The sequence below is a fragment of the Sceloporus occidentalis genome, unplaced genomic scaffold (genome assembly GCF_023333645.1).
Source record: "Sceloporus occidentalis isolate IW3139 unplaced genomic scaffold, rSceOcc1.0.p SCAF_2, whole genome shotgun sequence".
In the NCBI taxonomy this organism is placed as follows: domain Eukaryota; kingdom Metazoa; phylum Chordata; class Lepidosauria; order Squamata; family Phrynosomatidae; genus Sceloporus; species Sceloporus occidentalis.
In genome coordinates this window covers 227,729,884-227,747,493 of record NW_028316982.1, presented here as the reverse complement: position 1 = coordinate 227,747,493, position 17,610 = coordinate 227,729,884, and the positions used below count along the sequence as shown (strand labels likewise).

Sequence of the window (17,610 nt, the reverse complement as noted above, 5' to 3'; positions counted from 1 at the left end):
TGGCTGTGGAAACCCACTGGGTGATCTTGGGCAAATCATTCACTCTAAGCCCAGAAAACCCATAATAGGTTCGCCTTAGGGTCCCCAGAAGTAACTTGAAGGCACACAACAACAACAACAATGCAGTTTCTATTTGCCCCCTCTTTATTCATTTTGTATTATTATTATTAAGGCATGTATGTGTGCCAGTAAATGGTTGTGAAGCCCTGTGGGACTCTTCTTGCTCTATTGCTGCCTCAAGAAAGGGTTGGAATGATCCACTATTTGTATTTTGTATTTTATGACTAAAACAATATTTAACAAATTAGAAGAGTACTTACGGGATGTTTTTGTCTTTCTGTGGCCTCATAAAGTGCATCTCATATGTCTGAATCAGGAAAGGCTCTGATCAAGGGCCCTTGGCTTGAGGGAGGAGAGCTTTCACTATCATGCTTCAAAACATAACTTGCATACATTTTATCATTTCTTTGTGAGGAAAACAGTGAAGAATCCTACTTCACCTGTGGTTGTTTCAGAAGCCTCATCTGCCACGTTTCCTGTTTGTAACTACAAAAGGTTTAAACTTGCAAATTAGGTGCCCAAAGCAACTCAAAATTAGGCTGAGGGCAATCAGCCTTCAGAATTTCTGAGATTCTTGGTGTTGAAATCCATTTTATTTCCCATTTGGATAAAAGTCTTCCTTCTGCAAGCAAAAGAAAGGTATGTACTATTCCTCCATGCTGGCAATTTTTAGTGTGCTTACTTAGAAAAGTTCCTTCCAAACATTTACAAATCTTAAAGCAGGTTAGGAGAGAAAATGTTCAGTAATATTCTGTAGGTGTGTGCACACATTAAAGGACACACTAATGTGGGTGCTTTATATTGTTACTTTAAAACAAGGACCCACCGTGCTATCTGTACCTTTAACCTTCTGAAGCATGTAGTCTGAATATTACAATCCCAGTTAACAGTGTTCTGATGAATTGCCATTTAGGGAAACCCTTTGAGAGAATCAACATTATCTTAAAAGGGGACAAGCTGAATATTTTATGTAAGCTGATTCAAGATCATTCAGTCACTTAATGGATTAGAAAAGTTAAAGAACATTTTTGAAACCTTACCGATACCAGAGGGTATTTTGGGAAAACAGGGATTTTGGGATGGAACAGGTATGTAGCCAAGGGTGGGGAGTCCATGGGGTCAGGACTTCTTCCCCCGCGAACAAGAGCCATCACTTCTTTAACCAGCTTCAAAACGGAGTTGAAGACCATCCTGTTCAGGGCAGCATTTCCAGTCATTGCATAATTGTCACTTGCTATTTGATGTTCTTTTGTTGTCTGTTTTATTGAATCATTTCCTGTATTGCTATGTATTTTCTACGTATTATCCTACTAGAGAGGCCCCTTCCCCACCACCACTCCCTTCTCCTTTTGTGTTGTGTCTTTTTAGATTGTAAGCCTGAGGGCAGGGAACCGTCCAATTAGAAAGATTGTATGTACAGCGCTGTGTAAATTTACAGTGCTTTATAAATAAAGGTTAATAATAATAATAATAATAATAATAAGGACCTCCCACTTCTGTTAGATACAATGAATGGTGTGTGCCGACGTGCCGCCACACCCAAGACCCATTATAATGATGGCACTTAGTCTGGACCCCCCCTTCCCAAAATCCTGGCTACGTTCCTGGATGGAAAGAACATTCATATCTGTTCGTTCCCCAGCGCCAAAAAAAAAAAAAAGAAAAAAAAGGGTTTCCCAACATTTTGGAAACTGAAGAATATTATAGATGTGTGAATTGAGCACAATTTTCACCTGGTATGCGCACATCCCAAAATGATTCAGGAAATTATTCTGCACAAGAAATGCATTTGGCATTTTGGCATACAGAAATGGTCAATTATCTTTTTAGAAACAATATATTTTGCTCAAAACCTTGTTGACTGAGAAAAAAACCCCACAAATGTTTTGCACAGAAACACACTGTTCTAGAAACATACTTTTCCCCCTGCAAAATCAGTTTTTATAGCAAAATCCTTACTTTCCATGCAAAAAAACAGTTTCCAGAAACACATTGAAATGGACTTGGTTCCCCACATTATCACTTTTATTGAAAAGATTGAGGAGTTCTTTATCATTTGTCAGCTAATCTGTATCTGTCTGGAATTACCTATAGACATCTCTTGGTTAACTGGCTTCCAATTTATGAACAATGCTATTGTTCCCTTGCAGAGATTTCAAATTTATGCCAGCACTCCCCTGCAGTATCTTTAAGGATTAGAATTTTGAGAAATGTATAAAGGCAGGATGAACATACAGTTTTATACTTTACTATGTTGTTTATTAGTTTACAAAGCAGTTAATATACAATTTTACTTTTCTTGGAACGATCATTCGTATCTTATTTAGTGTAGGTATATTTCTTCTTAGTAGCGGACCATCATATCACACAGGCATTTCCATCTGTACCCTTTAAAAATTTTTTTTTAAAATGTAACCAGAATAACACTTAAAAAGATTTAATTGCATAATATGGTGTTTGACAATAATATGGTCTGTAGTGAGCCCAAACATTATTGTCTCTCTTCAAACCCAAATTAATATAATCCACCCCCTTGATTAGTTCTAATTCAGAAATCTAATGCTGGTGTCTCATTGATAAACATATTTCTTTTCCTTCTATTAATTTTTCCTGCTGGCAAAATTAATATAAGAATGGATAGTTATAAAAGAGAAGGGTAAGAAACTGACTCATTCAGTTCCAAACTCTGTATTACTAAATTAGTTCCTTTACAGCTACTAGGGGGGCATTTTAAAGGCACTTTACTGCACTGTTACAATTAGAAGATCAGTTTCTGCCAATCTGGTCTAATTTTCAAGGTGGATACAAAATTGCCTTTCTTCTCAGGAAATGTCTCTGCAAATAATGATACAACAGTTGTTCCCAAGTAGAAAATGATGTGTAATAACGTTTTAAAAATGAAAACATTAAAATTAATGATCAGTGTTTTGCCACATATTCTAATTACCAAGCATCCATGGCTAGAAACCTCGAGGAACAAGAAAAGTATGTCCTACATAAAGAAAAGTTTCTTGCATTTCCCTCCTCACATTTTGTTTGTGTGCTTGTTTTACAAAATGGAGCTGCAAAGGCTGGAAAATAAAGTGGAAGGTAAAGATCGGTGCAGGGAGATGTATTGTTTACATTGTCCAGCCTTTTTAGTACTGTAGATGCTCTCTGCTGTCACTTGCAGCTTAGTAGTAGAGCTCATGTTTTGCATGCAGAATCTCCCACTCTAATTCCCTTGCATCTTCAAGAAGAACTATTATGGAAAATTTCTGACTGGAGAGCCACTACTGTTCAGTGTTCTTACTCAATGTAAACAGTTTTCTTTGTTCCTGTGTTCTGTAAGAGACAGCAAATATTCTTTACATATTCTTTGGGCTTAAGCCAGCTTCACATGTATCCTGCAGGCACATTGTTCTTTCCAAACTGAAGTGCTGAAGTGCAATAATGTACTCCACTATGTTTTGTATTCCACCATTCTGTGTATTGCACCGTTCTATCACTGCCCTGCACAGCCTCTCCATACTGTGGTGATACCATCATTTGGACCAACAAAAAGGTTCAAAATACATCTTGCTAGCTTTTGAAACTTCACAGGCTTCTTCACAAGGCAAACATGGTTTAAAAGAAAAAATCTGAGGAAAGAAAGTAACAGTGTGATTGTCACAAAATCTACATTACTGATGTTACAGGAAGTGTTTGTAGAAGAAAAGTGAGGTCTCTCCATGGCCATAAATTGAGTTGTAACAAAGGTAATAAAACAGATGCAGTTTAGGGTCTTTGTTTGAAGTTACAACTGAGTGCTGTATTTTTCTTCATGCAGTCTGGAGCCACAGGCTCTTACAATGGAAGAATGTGTCTAGTCTTTATATTTCTATATTTTCAGGTATGGAGATAACTTTAGATAAGAACAAGCTAACTCTGTCAATAGAGGCCAAGTCAGGTAGCTTCACCTGGTGTTGAAGGGGTTAAACCCTTGGAAAAATTGTTCCCAATGTATGATGACACAAAACTCACTTTTTCCAAGTATAAGATCCACTTGTTTGTACAATAACTGAATTTGACATATTAAGATTAGAAAATGTTTCAGGGGTAGCCATGTTAGCAATAAAAAAAACCATAACAAACCTCAACAAGACTCAAAATCCATCCAGTACTGATAATCCCAGCGGGCAAACCCAATGTTACAAAATAGATCATGCCAGTTTTTAATGTTTCACAGGTTTCTGCATCTAAGGGTGCATCTGCACTGCAGAAGTAATGCAGTTTGACAACACTTTAACTACCATGGCTCCATCCTACAGAATCCTGGGATCTGTAGTTTTGTGAGACACAGCAGAGAAGGCTAAAGACCTTGTAAAACAACAAATTCATGATTCCAGATGGTGAAATAATATATAGGGGAAAGAAGGTGTCAGCTTCTGAAATTGGTACAGAATGCATGATTTAGAAATGCCCCATTTCCCTCTCTTTCTTTTTTTAGAACACTTTTCTAGCCCTGAATGCTCTAAAAATAAAATGAAAGTATGTGACCAGTGTCTGAAAAAAAAACCCTCAGAAGCCCAATTTAGGTGTGTTGCTGCTGCTGAACAGGATTTCCAGTGGTTAGAGGACAAGATTTCAGTTCTATTTATATATAGCATGTCCTATATGACAGTTTGTTCAAATTGTAAGCAGAAAAAATAATAATAAGAGCAAGTTTAGACTCAGATAAAGGAGGAGTGAAGATAGGAGGAAAGAACATCAACAGTCTTAGATATGTAGAGATCACCATATTAGTAGTGGAAAACACCACAGACTTGGGGCCATTACTTAGGAAGGTCACAGATGAAAATACAAAGGCAGGCTTAATGCTGAATGTAAAGAAAACAAAACTAATGAGTATGGAAGAAAAAATTTCAACATAGACAAAGAAATCTAAAGAGTTCCCATACCTAAGATCAAACATTGATCAGAATGGTGACTGCAGTCGACAACTAGGAATGGAAAGGGCAGCTATGAAAGAACTAGATAAGATCCTAAAGAGCAAAGACATACAGCTGAGCACTAAAGTTAGAATCGCCCAAAACACTGTATTCCCTATCATAAGGTACAGATGTGAGAGCCTGATAGTGAAGAAAGCAAATAAGAGGAAAACCATAGCACTTGAGATAGGCTGCTGGAGAAGAGTGCTGAGAATACCATGGACAACAAAACTAATGGGTCCTTGAACAGATCAAACTAAAAATTTCTTTGAAAGCCAAGATTATCAAATTGAGGTTGTTATACTTTGGCCATATCATGGGGAGGCATGATTCATTAGAAAAAACAATAATGCTAGGAAAGGTAGAGGGCAGAAGGCAGACTGCATGGCAGATGGATGAACTCAATCAGAGAGGTCACGAGCACGGATTTGCAGGAACTAAGTAGAGTAGTGGAAGACATTGGAGATGTCTCATCCACAGAGTTGCCATGAGTCGGAGCCAACTCAAGGGAAATTAACAACAAACTACAAAATGACAGTTTAAAAGGAGAAGGTGTAGAAGCTGTCTAAACCTTGCTGTCCACACAACCTGGTCCCAAGGTGGGCCATGGATGCAGGAGCTGACCAGCACCGCCAGGAGTCAGACTATCCTGGTTCCTTTTTGTTCTGGTCCTAAGGACTAGAGCATGGCTTTGGCATGGCTTTCGAACTCTTTAGAGACATGTATCATTGAAATAGCATGCCACTGAAGCAGCTGGAAGCTACTTCATTTGGCCTGTCTGTTTAGGCCTTCAGTGGTTTTAAAAAAATAAAATGAAGTGTTTATTTTAAAAAAACCTGGCTGTTCTAGATGAGTGATGGGGGGAGGAAGAGATGCTGAGACCCTGTGACCACACAATCCTGGAAGTGCAGCAGGATAACTTACTGCACCTGATAACTGGTATGATTGGGAGGTTACTGACAGGTGTTCCCCATCAATGGCAAGATGAGGGCTAACAACGACTGAAAGACAAGGCAGTGATGAGAAGGAGATGGCATCATGTGACGGGTCAGGGCCAGCTCATCCATATAGGCAAACTAGGCAGCTGCCTACGGCGGCAAAATTTAGGGGCAGCGCGGCTGCTTTTTTTGTATATTTTTTGCATAATTAAAGAATATTAAAGTGAAAACTCATTATAGCAAGCAACGTAAAAGCAAGCTACCGTATGACGGTTTCTTTGTACAATGGCCAAAACATAAATATGTGCCCCCCTGCGTCTGTGGTACGGTCACATGCTACATTATCCACCTTCTGCATGCACCTTGAATGTAATCTCAAGGTCAACAGCCACCCCCTCTCCTCTCGCCGCCCACCCGCCATACCCTTGGTGCCACAACACAGAACACCAGTTGCCAGTCGTCTTGAGTTTACTGTTTACAACAAAAAACTTGTTTTCGTGTTTTGCATTTTTGGTAGTGACCATGCAATAGTGTTTCAGTGTTTGTGTTTGATTTTGAATGTTTAATACTGTGTTGTAGTCTTACAAGTTTTAAACTAAGTAAAGAGAAAGTTTTAGTTGTTTAGGTGAGTACTCTATTTATTGTTATATTATTTTTATCATTACGTAATCAGAAACCTAATTGGCTTTTTCATTAATTCTCAGTACTATGACGAGAGATTGGAACCTAAGTTTTATGTCATGTTTAGCTTTAACAAACGAAACAGCGGAAATCAAGGGGTGAAAATAATTATGAGGGGCAACAGGGGGTGCGAAAATATTTCTCACCTAGGGTGGCCAAATATTGCCAACACACTATTATTGAACTTTTATGATGGTTTAAAAGCAGTGTGTGAAAAAGTCCTTAGAATCTTTAGAAACAGAAGTTTACAGTGTTGTACACAGTAATTTTTTAAGGAAGTGCTATAGCTTGTATTTTAATTTATTGTTAATTAAAACAATTGAAGGAGTTTTCATGAGGTTATATACTTCTCATAGCTACTGGCTATAGTTACTTTATGTTGTATTGCATTCAATACTATTGGTTGAGAAATCTGGCATGGTGTAGTGGTTTGAATGCTGGATTAGGATTCAGGGAGACCAGGGTTCAAATCCCTGCTCAGCCATTGAAACACACTGGATTATCATGAGATAATTGCGGGCTATTTGTGATGTCATGCGACGTTGAGTGACAATCATGGCATTATTGCACAATGTTGACAGGAGCATCCTGCTATGCTCCTGTCTTTTTTGCCAGTGTAATAAAGTAAGCCCAGATTGATAAACTGAGATTTATGACAGGTTTGTATAAGAACTGAAATATATCAATCAATGAATCACAGCAAGGAAGAATACAACTGACTAATCAGTAGGGAGGTCAGGTGGGCTGATACTCGGATTCAGTTGAGGCTTGCAAAACAGATTAAAAAGAGAGTGTCCAGAACAAGAGAAAGAACAAAGAAATGATAAGTCCACTGAACAGAGAGAATTGTGATATGCAAATGGATGAGGGAGAGAAAGCCAGACTTCTCAACACCTACTTTATCTTTCTTCTCCAAAAAAGAAAACAATGTCTGGAATCATGTTAGTGACTTGCACAGGTGCAAGTCCTATTTACTCCTGTTTCAGAACTTAAATAACAAACATAAGACCTTACACAACAACCAAATCCTCAAGATTCATATTTTGCCTTCTGCTGAGAAATGTCCAGCTATGTTCCTATGGCTGGATGCCCAGCAATTATGTCATCTTTTGGGATCTTCTGAGGTCTTGGAGGATGTCATTGTCATTCTATGTCTGGTCATAGGGACATAGCCGGATGCTTCCTTGGTGTCCCTCTCTCTCCAGCAGCCAATAAATGGTCATAGAGGGGGCCCCAACAGGAGGAAGGTGAGCTCTGAGGCAGGTTTGGTGATTTAAACTCTGGTCTCCTAGGGTTGTAGTCCAATGCTCAGACCGCTACATCACGCTACTACGGACACATATTTGTTTAAAATCAGATGACAGTAATTGGAATGCACATCTCCATCCAAAGCTAGTAGCTCTGCACAAAAAGCTGAATCAAAGCCTATGAGCATGTTTTAATACATTACTGAGTTCACACAACCTATTAAGTTTAAATAAGTGCACTAACTCTAGAGGGACTTAAGTATGTTTAAACATGTTCTAGATTGCAACTTTTACAATTAATAATGCTAATTTTCTGTGTGTGTGTTGATAATTTATTTATTAATTTTGTTACAGAAATGGGGAGTGACTCATGTACATATTATTGCTGGGTATCTCTTGCTTTGGTCACTACAATTATGATTATTTCTGTGCTGAAAAATATTTCATACTACTTAAAAGAAAAGAAACAAAAAGGTAAGAAAAGTTGTAGGTTTTTCAGGCAAGTCAGTGTGAATGTTAGTATCTTGCAAAATGTTTTCACCCTAGAAAAAAACATTATGTTGGTTATTTGTAGAGAGTTAGCTATGGCATTCACCTCTGAACTAATAATTCTGCACCCACAAGATATTTTCTTTCAGTTTCCAAATTTCTGTCATTGTAAAGTGAGACACACACCTAGAACTCTTATATATGCTGTGTTTGCATATCCTTGATAACAGTGTGTGTGCGCGCATGCATGCACCCGTTCCTTCAAGTTGCTTGTTGACTTATGGCAACCCCACAAATTTCAAGGGGTTTTCTTAGTCCAGGAATAATCAGATGTACTTTGGCCAATTTTTTCCTCTGAAATATAGTCTACAGTACCTCGTATTCATTGGTGGTCTCCCATCCAAGTGCTAACTAGGACTAACCCTACTTATTTTCCAAGATCAAACAGCATCTGGTGCCTTTAGGCCCAGACATAGTGGTTTGAGTGATGAACTGGGACTGTGGGAGACTGGGGTTTAAATCCCTGTTCAGATATAGAAACCTACTGGATACTCTCTCCACCTCAGAGGGAGGCCGAGGCAAACCCTCATCAGAAACAGTCCTGCCAAGAAATGCCCATAATAGGTTTACTATAGGTCGGAAACAACTTGCAGCAGCAGCAGCAATTGGTAACTTTGCTCCTCTCTTTTCTTGGAATGTCCAAACTGTATCTCTAAATATTCAACTGAAGTTCTTAGTTGCAGCAGTGTTCAAAAGGGACACAACCAGGAGAATGCTGCAGTTGTCATTTCCCAACACTGATCTGCATTGCCTAGGTTTGGGTACTGCAGCCTTTACAGGTAGATTTTGAAAATGTGGCACTGGCAGAATTAGCTATGATCCCTCAGCATGCTTATGTCTGCCGATTCAGGAACTCAGCCATGTCTGTCTGTCTGTCTGTCTGTCTGTCTGTCTGTCTGTCTATCTATCTATCTATCTATCTATCTATCTATCTATCTATCTATGCCATCCTTTCATACCTTTCCCTCACCTTACTTTACCCTTACAACAATGCTATAAGGTATGTTAGGATGAAAAAGAGTAAATGACCCACTGTCATCCATTGAATTTTGTTGTTCAGTGGGTTTTGAAGCTGGATTTTTCAAATCCTATCCAGCATCCTACAGAGCGCCAGACCTCCCACTGCTGTTTCAAAGAACCAGCAGTAATCAAAACCATGGACAAATACCTGATTTGAGCTGACATCGTTGGGGAAATCTGATAACCTGCTACTGAGAAATCTGTGAAACAGCAAAGAGGAAATAGGAGGCACATTACAGGCAAGATGTTACACAATCTCAGATCTTATTCAGATCTTATTGGACAGGATGTGCCTTATTTTTTCCTCTTTATATAATCGTTAGACTTGCTTCCTCAAAATAATGGTTCTGTCACCATGGAAATATTATTCTGCCACAGTTCCTACCATGATCAAAAAGGTAGTTGAAGAAATGGCAAAATCAGGGTCAAGAGATTTAGTCACCTGAGACTGAAGACCAGAGTTTGTCACCATCTTCCATTACATGTGCAGAAGTAAACTGAAATGGCAGTTGACTGTAATTTCCCCATTCCCAATGGGATAAGTGTCCTTCACTCCACAGGCTAGTTTAGGGGCAAAGGACAAAACACAAAACTCTGTCTTCTATGATAAAGGGAGGAGGGATCAGGAGGAACAGCTGGACGCTGCTGCAGCTTCCTGAGATGGCTGCTTCATTCTTCTTAATGGCAGGACTAGCCATGTGTATAGTTGTAATTGTGGAGTATTTAAGACTGTCAAGGCTTCTTCACTCATTCACTCCTAAAGCAATGTTTTTAAATTGCTTCCTGTTACAGCGGCTTCCCTTGGCTGGCAGTGGCAGCTGGGTGCACGTTTGTCACGTACAAATGCCTTCCAGTCCTGCAGCAACAAAACAGTTTTCATCTGTCTTTTAAATTGCTAAATATATTTTTAGCCCTTTCAGATTATTTTTAAAATTATGTACATTGTTTTACATTTGTTAGATTGATTTTACTGTATGCTGCCTTGAGATCTCTAGATAGGCGATATGATGAACTGACATCAACAGTGAGTTGAACAGAGACAATTGCTTTCTGGCATTTTACACATATTACAATGCTGGCCAACACCCTAGTCTCATGAGGCCTCTTAGCCAGTTCAACGTATCACCTTTTGATTCCCAGCCTGCACACACAATTCAAAACTCACTCCACCATTCATATGGTCATTCACTCACCCTGACCTTAGGCAGCACCCACCTGCCTTTGTCCCTCAGTGAGCATAATTAAAACTGAACTTGTCACCCAATCACTGTACCCATAGATTTTGCATTGCTTTGGCTATTCATATAGTCTGATTATAAAGGTTGTTCATGGGCAACAGTTCACTCCATGCATCTGAGGAAGTAGACTAAGTCTATGAAAACTTATGCTACAACTCCTTTTGCACTGTTAGTTTCAAAGGTGCTACAAGACCCCTTTGCATACCCTAAAACAGTGCTTCCTAAGTTATCTGATGTGGAAAACTGACATTTTTCCCAAGGGACTGATACCATATTTGTGCCCACTGGCTGCAGTTTGTTTCTTGCATTCCTGGCAGTTCTTCTGGATGAGAACTAGTTCATGGATCACCACTCTGAGTCATACAGCTCTAGGTAAACTCAGTGGGCTATTCTTTGAGGCCGCCACTATGCCATTTTTTCTCATGGGAAATGGAGGAAGGTGGGAAGAAGTATTGTAAATAACATGACAAGGTCATACAACTGAATCACATAAAATGTAGAATGCCTACTTGTTTTCAGCTTTCCTACTTCTTTTTTTCAAAATATTTTCCAGGTAAAATATATGAAGATTACCCCAAACATAGTCCAAGGTATGGCCAATGTTCATTTTCTGATCATTTATTCTCTCCTGTAAGGTACTGGTATGGTACAATCTTCTCCTTTGTGTTCATAACTCACAGACATGGTGGACTGGGTCATAAGGTACCCTTTTACAGGAGGGCCTTTGATATGAAAGAATAACATTATATATTATTGTATAATAAAGGGGAGAAGACATTTCCCCACACAGCTCTCCCTTTCCCTGTTTAGTATGCCATACCATCTTCCTTGTTAATTTGTACCTTTCCTCAGCTGTCTCAAGCAGCTTTTCAATGATGCTGTTTACAATCACCAGCAGAAATCACCCCAAAATATGCCATATCTTTTATTGGTGGGTACCGCCAACACCCTTTCCATGTGTGCATATTGCAATACAGTTCATTAGTTAAATAGCTCTTAGGTGTCATTTATTGTCTTGAGGCTGTTTCACACAACACAGTTACAGTCAACCCTCCACATTTGCGGCTTTGACTTTGCAGAGTTGATTATTCATGGATTTTAATACTATTTTATATATAGGAATTTCTAGCTCCTCCAGCATGACTCTGCTGGAAATTGACCATAGAGTTGCAATAAAGGACCTACAGCACGGGTAGGCAACCTGCGGCCCGCGGGCCAGATGCGGCCCAGCAAGGCCTTGGGACCGGCCCCAGCCCGGTCCTGCCGCCAATTGCCGCTGGAGCCTTTAGCCTCTCGCGTGAGGGCATGGGGCCCTTGGCCTATCAGGAGGAGGCGGGCAAGGGGGGCAAGCGGCAGGCAAGGGGGGCAATTGTCTATAGAAGCCTCCGAAACATGCATTTATAATAAAAAAAAATTAAAAATCAGCATTTTTTTTGCGTGTCCTCCATTTGAAAATTTTGTCCTGGTTTATTTATTTAATAATTTTTTTAAAAAATTATTTAATTATTTATTTTTTAGCTTCAGCCCCCAGTTGTCTGAGGGACAGCAACCCGGCCCCCGGCTCAAAAAGGTTGCCTACCCCTGACCTAGAGATTTCTAGAGAAAACTTCTCTAAGCATTTTAAGATCCCCCAGCTTTATTCTGTGGTGGATGTTGGCCAGAGCTGCACTGGAGAATCTAGAGATTCCTCGAGAAGTGTTCTTCCAGATTAAAAACAAAAGGGTATTTTTTTATTTACAGATTCTCCACTTTCACGGGAATCCTATGCTCCTAACCCCAGTGAATGTGGAGGGCTCACTATATAGCATTATGATCTCACTTTAAATGCCCAGGCCACATCCTATGGAAAATCTAGGATTTGTGCTTTGGTGAGACATTTGAGTTTGGTGGCTGAGAATCCTAAGTACTCCTTCTTAAACTGCAAATCTCATAGGATGGAACCATGGCAGTTCAAATGGAATCATAGTGCTATAATTGTGTACTGTCAAAGGGCCCTTAGATAAATGCTTTCACTCAAGAACAAAGCACCCAAGGGATAATAAATATATTTTGTATGATGAACAATTAATTTTAAACAAATTGTGAGTGTTGGGATATAAATTTGTAAATGTGGATTTTAACGTGTTGTAAGCCGCTTTGATTGTCCTGTCACATAAAAGCAGGATATAAATAAAAGTTTTATTTATTTTATTATTTATGTTTAAACAGCATTCTTAGAAATTTAAACTTCTTTTTCTTTTTTTACAGCGATGGTGAATTTTATACTGAAGAATGCCCTGTTTATGACAATCTAAATCACTGCCACCCAGAGATGCTAAGTAAGTTGTATTTAAGATTGTCAATTTATTACATTTGTGGTGTGGGAGGGGAAAATTCAGACTCTAGTCCACATGTGGCCTGAACCCCATTTTTTGTTCCCCCAAATCCATCCTGAGTGTTCCAAAACACCCAGAAAACGACAATATTCTTCAGGCAAAAACTATTACCCACCCCCAGCCCCCACATTGCACCAAACTACCATCTGAAGTAGATCACCACTGACCCTCCAGACCCAAACCTCCTAATTATTTTTCAGTATAATTAAAAAAAAAATCAAAAGCACTTTAAGGTAATTTAAAAATAATACTATTCAAATATGTTGTTTTGGGGGACTCCTCACACAGTACGATCTCCATTAATCTTTCCCCAAAGGCAGCTGGGATCATTGCAATACCACTTCCAGTTGTCAAAATGGTGACTATCATGGTGCAACCCTCTGGCCCTCAGGATATGCTGACTCCAGTTTTCGGCTGAAAAAATGGGTGAGAAACCCAGAAGTGAAAACTGACATAGACCACTTCTAGGACTGATTTTTAGCTGAAAATGGCCTGCCACTGGGGCAAAATCTGATCCTTGCCCTCTTCCCATTGCCCAGTCCTCATTTCAAACGCTATGACTAAACCAAAGATGAAAGGAAAGATTTGACTTTTTTTTGGTTTCGTTTTGTTTTGAAAACAGAATGTCTATGGCTAGCATTTCCTGTTTGGAAATTACAAGATTGTAAACTGGAATTATAATCTCGTAATTTGGATTCACATTTATGGTAATTTATGACTGAACATGAACTTCAAACTCTACCTTTTCAGTGCCACAAGAAAAGGGTTTCTGAGATACTGCAGTTAGGTGTGCTAGGAAAGGACATCTGCAATGCTCTCATTAGTGGCGAACATTAACAAAAGCAGCTGTGGCAAGACCCCAAGGGGTGTATCCAGCTGGTCCCAAGCATTTCGGATAAGGGAAACTCAACCTGGTATTACTATTTTTTGACATATATTTAAAATTGCCTTGCTGCATATTAATTGAAAATGAAAGTTTAATTATGAATGTTTAAATCACTCAGAAACTAATTTTTCCAAACTTTTTCTATTTCAAAATATTCTCCAGATGAAAGCTGTTATGAACAAATGAATGCTCAGCCTCACCCCTCTGCCAGTGATGTACAGGTATTAGTTTTAATATACGAATTTTATTTTCTATTCAGGATGGGCTTTTAAAAAAATTAACTTCCATATTTAAGGCGGGTTATAAACAGCCATGAAAGTACGGAGTCAGTCCGTACTAGGGTCATGGGGGCCGCCATGACGACATCACGACCGTGCCGCCTCTATACGGGGCGGCGCGGACATGATGTCATCGGTCCGCGCCAGGGCACTTAGTGCGCCCTTTGCGCGGACCAGGAAGGAGCTCCGTTTTGGAGCTCCTTCCTGGTTTGCGGCGCCGCTTTGTGTTGCTGGGCGCAGCCTTCAGACGGCTGCGCCCAGCGAAGCAATGGAGAAAGGGGCCAAGCGGCCCCTTTCTCCTCCTCCCCGCCGCCGCGGGGTGTCCTTGGGGCTTGAAGCCCCAAGGACACCCCTTTCCAGGCTGCGGGGAAGGGGCCTTTTGCCGCTTCCCCGCAGCCTGAAAAGCGGCGGATTGGGGCCTCAACGGCTGCCGTTCTAGCAGCTGAGGCCCCGATACATCGGGGAAAGGGGCGGGTACAGCCCGCCCCAAATGGGCGGTCTGTAACCCGCCTAAGATTTTATAAATGTTTCTGTATACTTTTTAACGTATATTGTATCCAAATATGTTGGAAAGTCACCTTATTTTTGGAAGAAAAGTGGGAAATAAAGGAATAATAATAATAATCCATTTAATTATATTTAACATTTAACACAATCTTTTATAAATATAAAAATATATACAAATTGTATAACTTCCTAACAGATTATATTTGTTTAATCTTATTTTGAATATTATTTCTATGATCTATTCTAGATGTTTTACCTGTATATATTTATAAAATAAGAAAAAAATACAGGTAAAATATAAACTGATTGCAATCTGCCCAGTTCATTTTTCTGTTTTATACAAATGAGCTTTTAATTTTATGCATGTTATTGTGTATGAAAAGACAGACAGGTAACAAAACAACTGCCATTGGGTCATCATATGTATTTATTTGAAGCAGGTAGTGGAGCACCAGATGTGCTATGCTTCCTTGGATCACAGTGTCAAAAGAAAACAGAAAAGAAATAAAAAGAAATATCCCACCTTAGGAATGGATGAAGACCACCTTCCTGGAAGCAATCCTATGTCCTCAGACACCTGCATTTATCTCAACAGTGAACAGCTGACTGCTGAAAACAAACTGACTGATAATACTATTCATGAAGATCCCTTTGGTGTATTTGGTTTCATCCACACTACAAATGATGGCAGATTTCAGTAGAGATTTGCTCAGCCAAGTAATTGTGGCCAATAAAACAGATAATCTGCAGTTGGAATTTAGCAGTTGAAAAATAATTGGCAGAATGTGAAGAACTCCAGAAGCAACTGCAAGTACTTTTTCTTTGGAGCTCATTATGGGTATGTCCAAATGATATATGTTGCTTGTAGTGCACTTCTTCCCTCGGTTTCATGCCTAGTATTAATATATGCTTCAGAGATGAGGGCAATCATAAATTTAATATGAATGATGTCAGCATCATGAAGCCAAGAAAAGTAAAAAGGAAAGCCATGGTAGTTTCAAGTCCCAGTTCAAAAATTTACGGAGGCAAGTGTCTAAATGGTGTGGTGAACCTTTTCTGAAGTTAAACAAGCTTTTGTGTCAAGAGTTATCTCCATGAGCAATGCTATTTCACTTTTTTTTTTCATTCAAGAGAACTGGGACTCTATATTACTGGATGCTTATGCAGAAGAGACTGATTCATACAGGACATTATTTGTACAGTGAAGATACCTGTATTGCTTCCTCACTACTCTCCCCATAACATATATGTAGTGCACACTGTAATGCATGTGTAAAAACTGTAATATATGTAAAAACTGTAACTGATCAGAGATAACAACTGGCATTACTTTCAAGAGAGGGGAACATTTGTGGGTCAAAGTTTCTCTTCTCTGTTATGTGCTATCATCTTCATACAACCAGTATGAAGAATGTGCCCAACATTGAGTACAAAATGTACTGAATGCTCATGCAGAGCAAAATGTTGCTCATTTACTCCATAGTTAGTATTTGCCACATTGTTCATGTAATAACACCATGTAGTATTTAAAGTCAATTAGAGACTCATGTGCTTTGGTTCATCTAATTAGCACTTTGTTAGCAAGTTTAATGTCTTCTTATGTTTAGTTTCCTGCTGGTAAGTACTACTAGAGTCAATCCACATTACTTAATGTGTGTGTAATGTTTTATAAACTCAGATTCAAATGTCCATAAAGAAAGTGGTAAATGAGGTATAAAAATAATTCTCTAAAGAAGAATTTGATGTATTTTTCAGTATTTAAAATATTACTATCGGCTTTCACACAACTTTTTCATAATTTATTGCAGATGAAGATGTTCTTCCTTATTATTCCGAAGAAATACACATTTAGGACAGTCCAAATCCTTAACTTGGCATAAACCTACCTTATTTTAAGCCCAATACTGTAGGAAAATGAGACTGAATTAAGCAAATTTTACTGCTATAAAATCAGTGAGTGACATTTAAGTGTGGGCTGTTACAAAGCAAAGCCTGGTTGGTTAACCTTCTTGAAATTATGTTTAATGGTAGCCTTATGCTCCTAGTGGGCAAATGTAAAGGCATGTCATCTAGATTATCTTCCATTAACCTTCATATACCAAGACCTTTCAATTAACTGTAAGGCAAATAGTCAGATCTAATGTTTTTGCAAGAACAAACCTCTAGCGCCAAAATGTTCATTGAAAATAACCCTTACCTTGTGACCTAATCAAGTAAATTAAGTACTTAACATTATTAATTCATGCTTGAACTGAAGAACTACACAAATGTTAGCATACATCCACTGAGCCATCTGGCATCATTTAGTGTGCTGCCAGCTATGTTTCTGTAAGAGTTCAGGAAAGGTCTTAATTTTATGAATACACCATAAAACTATAATCCAGCATCGTTTCATTCACATTCATTCATGACAGTAGAAATAGTAATCCAATCACATGTAAATATACCAGGAATGAAAAATCATACAGTTATCTCTAATAACAACGTATCAGAATGTGTAGTGGTCTCCCTGTTGTTGGGGCTCCCGGATGAGGGGTTAAACAGATGGTTGAAATAAGCAGGTTTCCGGCCAGATTTGAACCCGTGCATTTAGACGGCGCATGCCTTGAGGCTGGGTGGAAATCGCACTCAATCCGTGCGACAGGGGAAAAGCCGGACTAAAAAGGAGGTGGATTTTCCTGCTTCTTCCTGGAAAGCGCACATCTTTGCATGTACATATAAATGCACCACAATCAGGATGGCTCTAAACGGGTGCTCTTTCCAAGCCCTAACCCTAATTGTGCATTTAAAAGCCCTGTTGCAGAAGTGCATTTAAAAGGGACAGAGCTGCCGTACCAAAGTGCCCAAACGAGAAATCATGACACCTTTCATGAAGATGAGTA

The 17,610-nt window shown here is 39.1% G+C and overlaps 1 protein-coding gene across 1 annotated transcript; it reads left to right on the top strand.

Moving 5' to 3' along the window:
- The first annotated feature begins 613 nt into the window (after window positions 1-613).
- On the top strand, window positions 614-15,449 carry TRAT1 (T cell receptor associated transmembrane adaptor 1). The gene is given in 7 exon segments (XM_089508156.1): window positions 614-699; window positions 8,230-8,349; window positions 11,224-11,272; window positions 12,930-13,000; window positions 14,106-14,164; window positions 15,166-15,420; window positions 15,423-15,449. Coding segments are annotated over 6 exon segments (579 nt in total). The 5' UTR covers window positions 614-699; window positions 8,230-8,231.
- The last annotated feature ends 2,161 nt before the right edge of the window (window positions 15,450-17,610 follow it).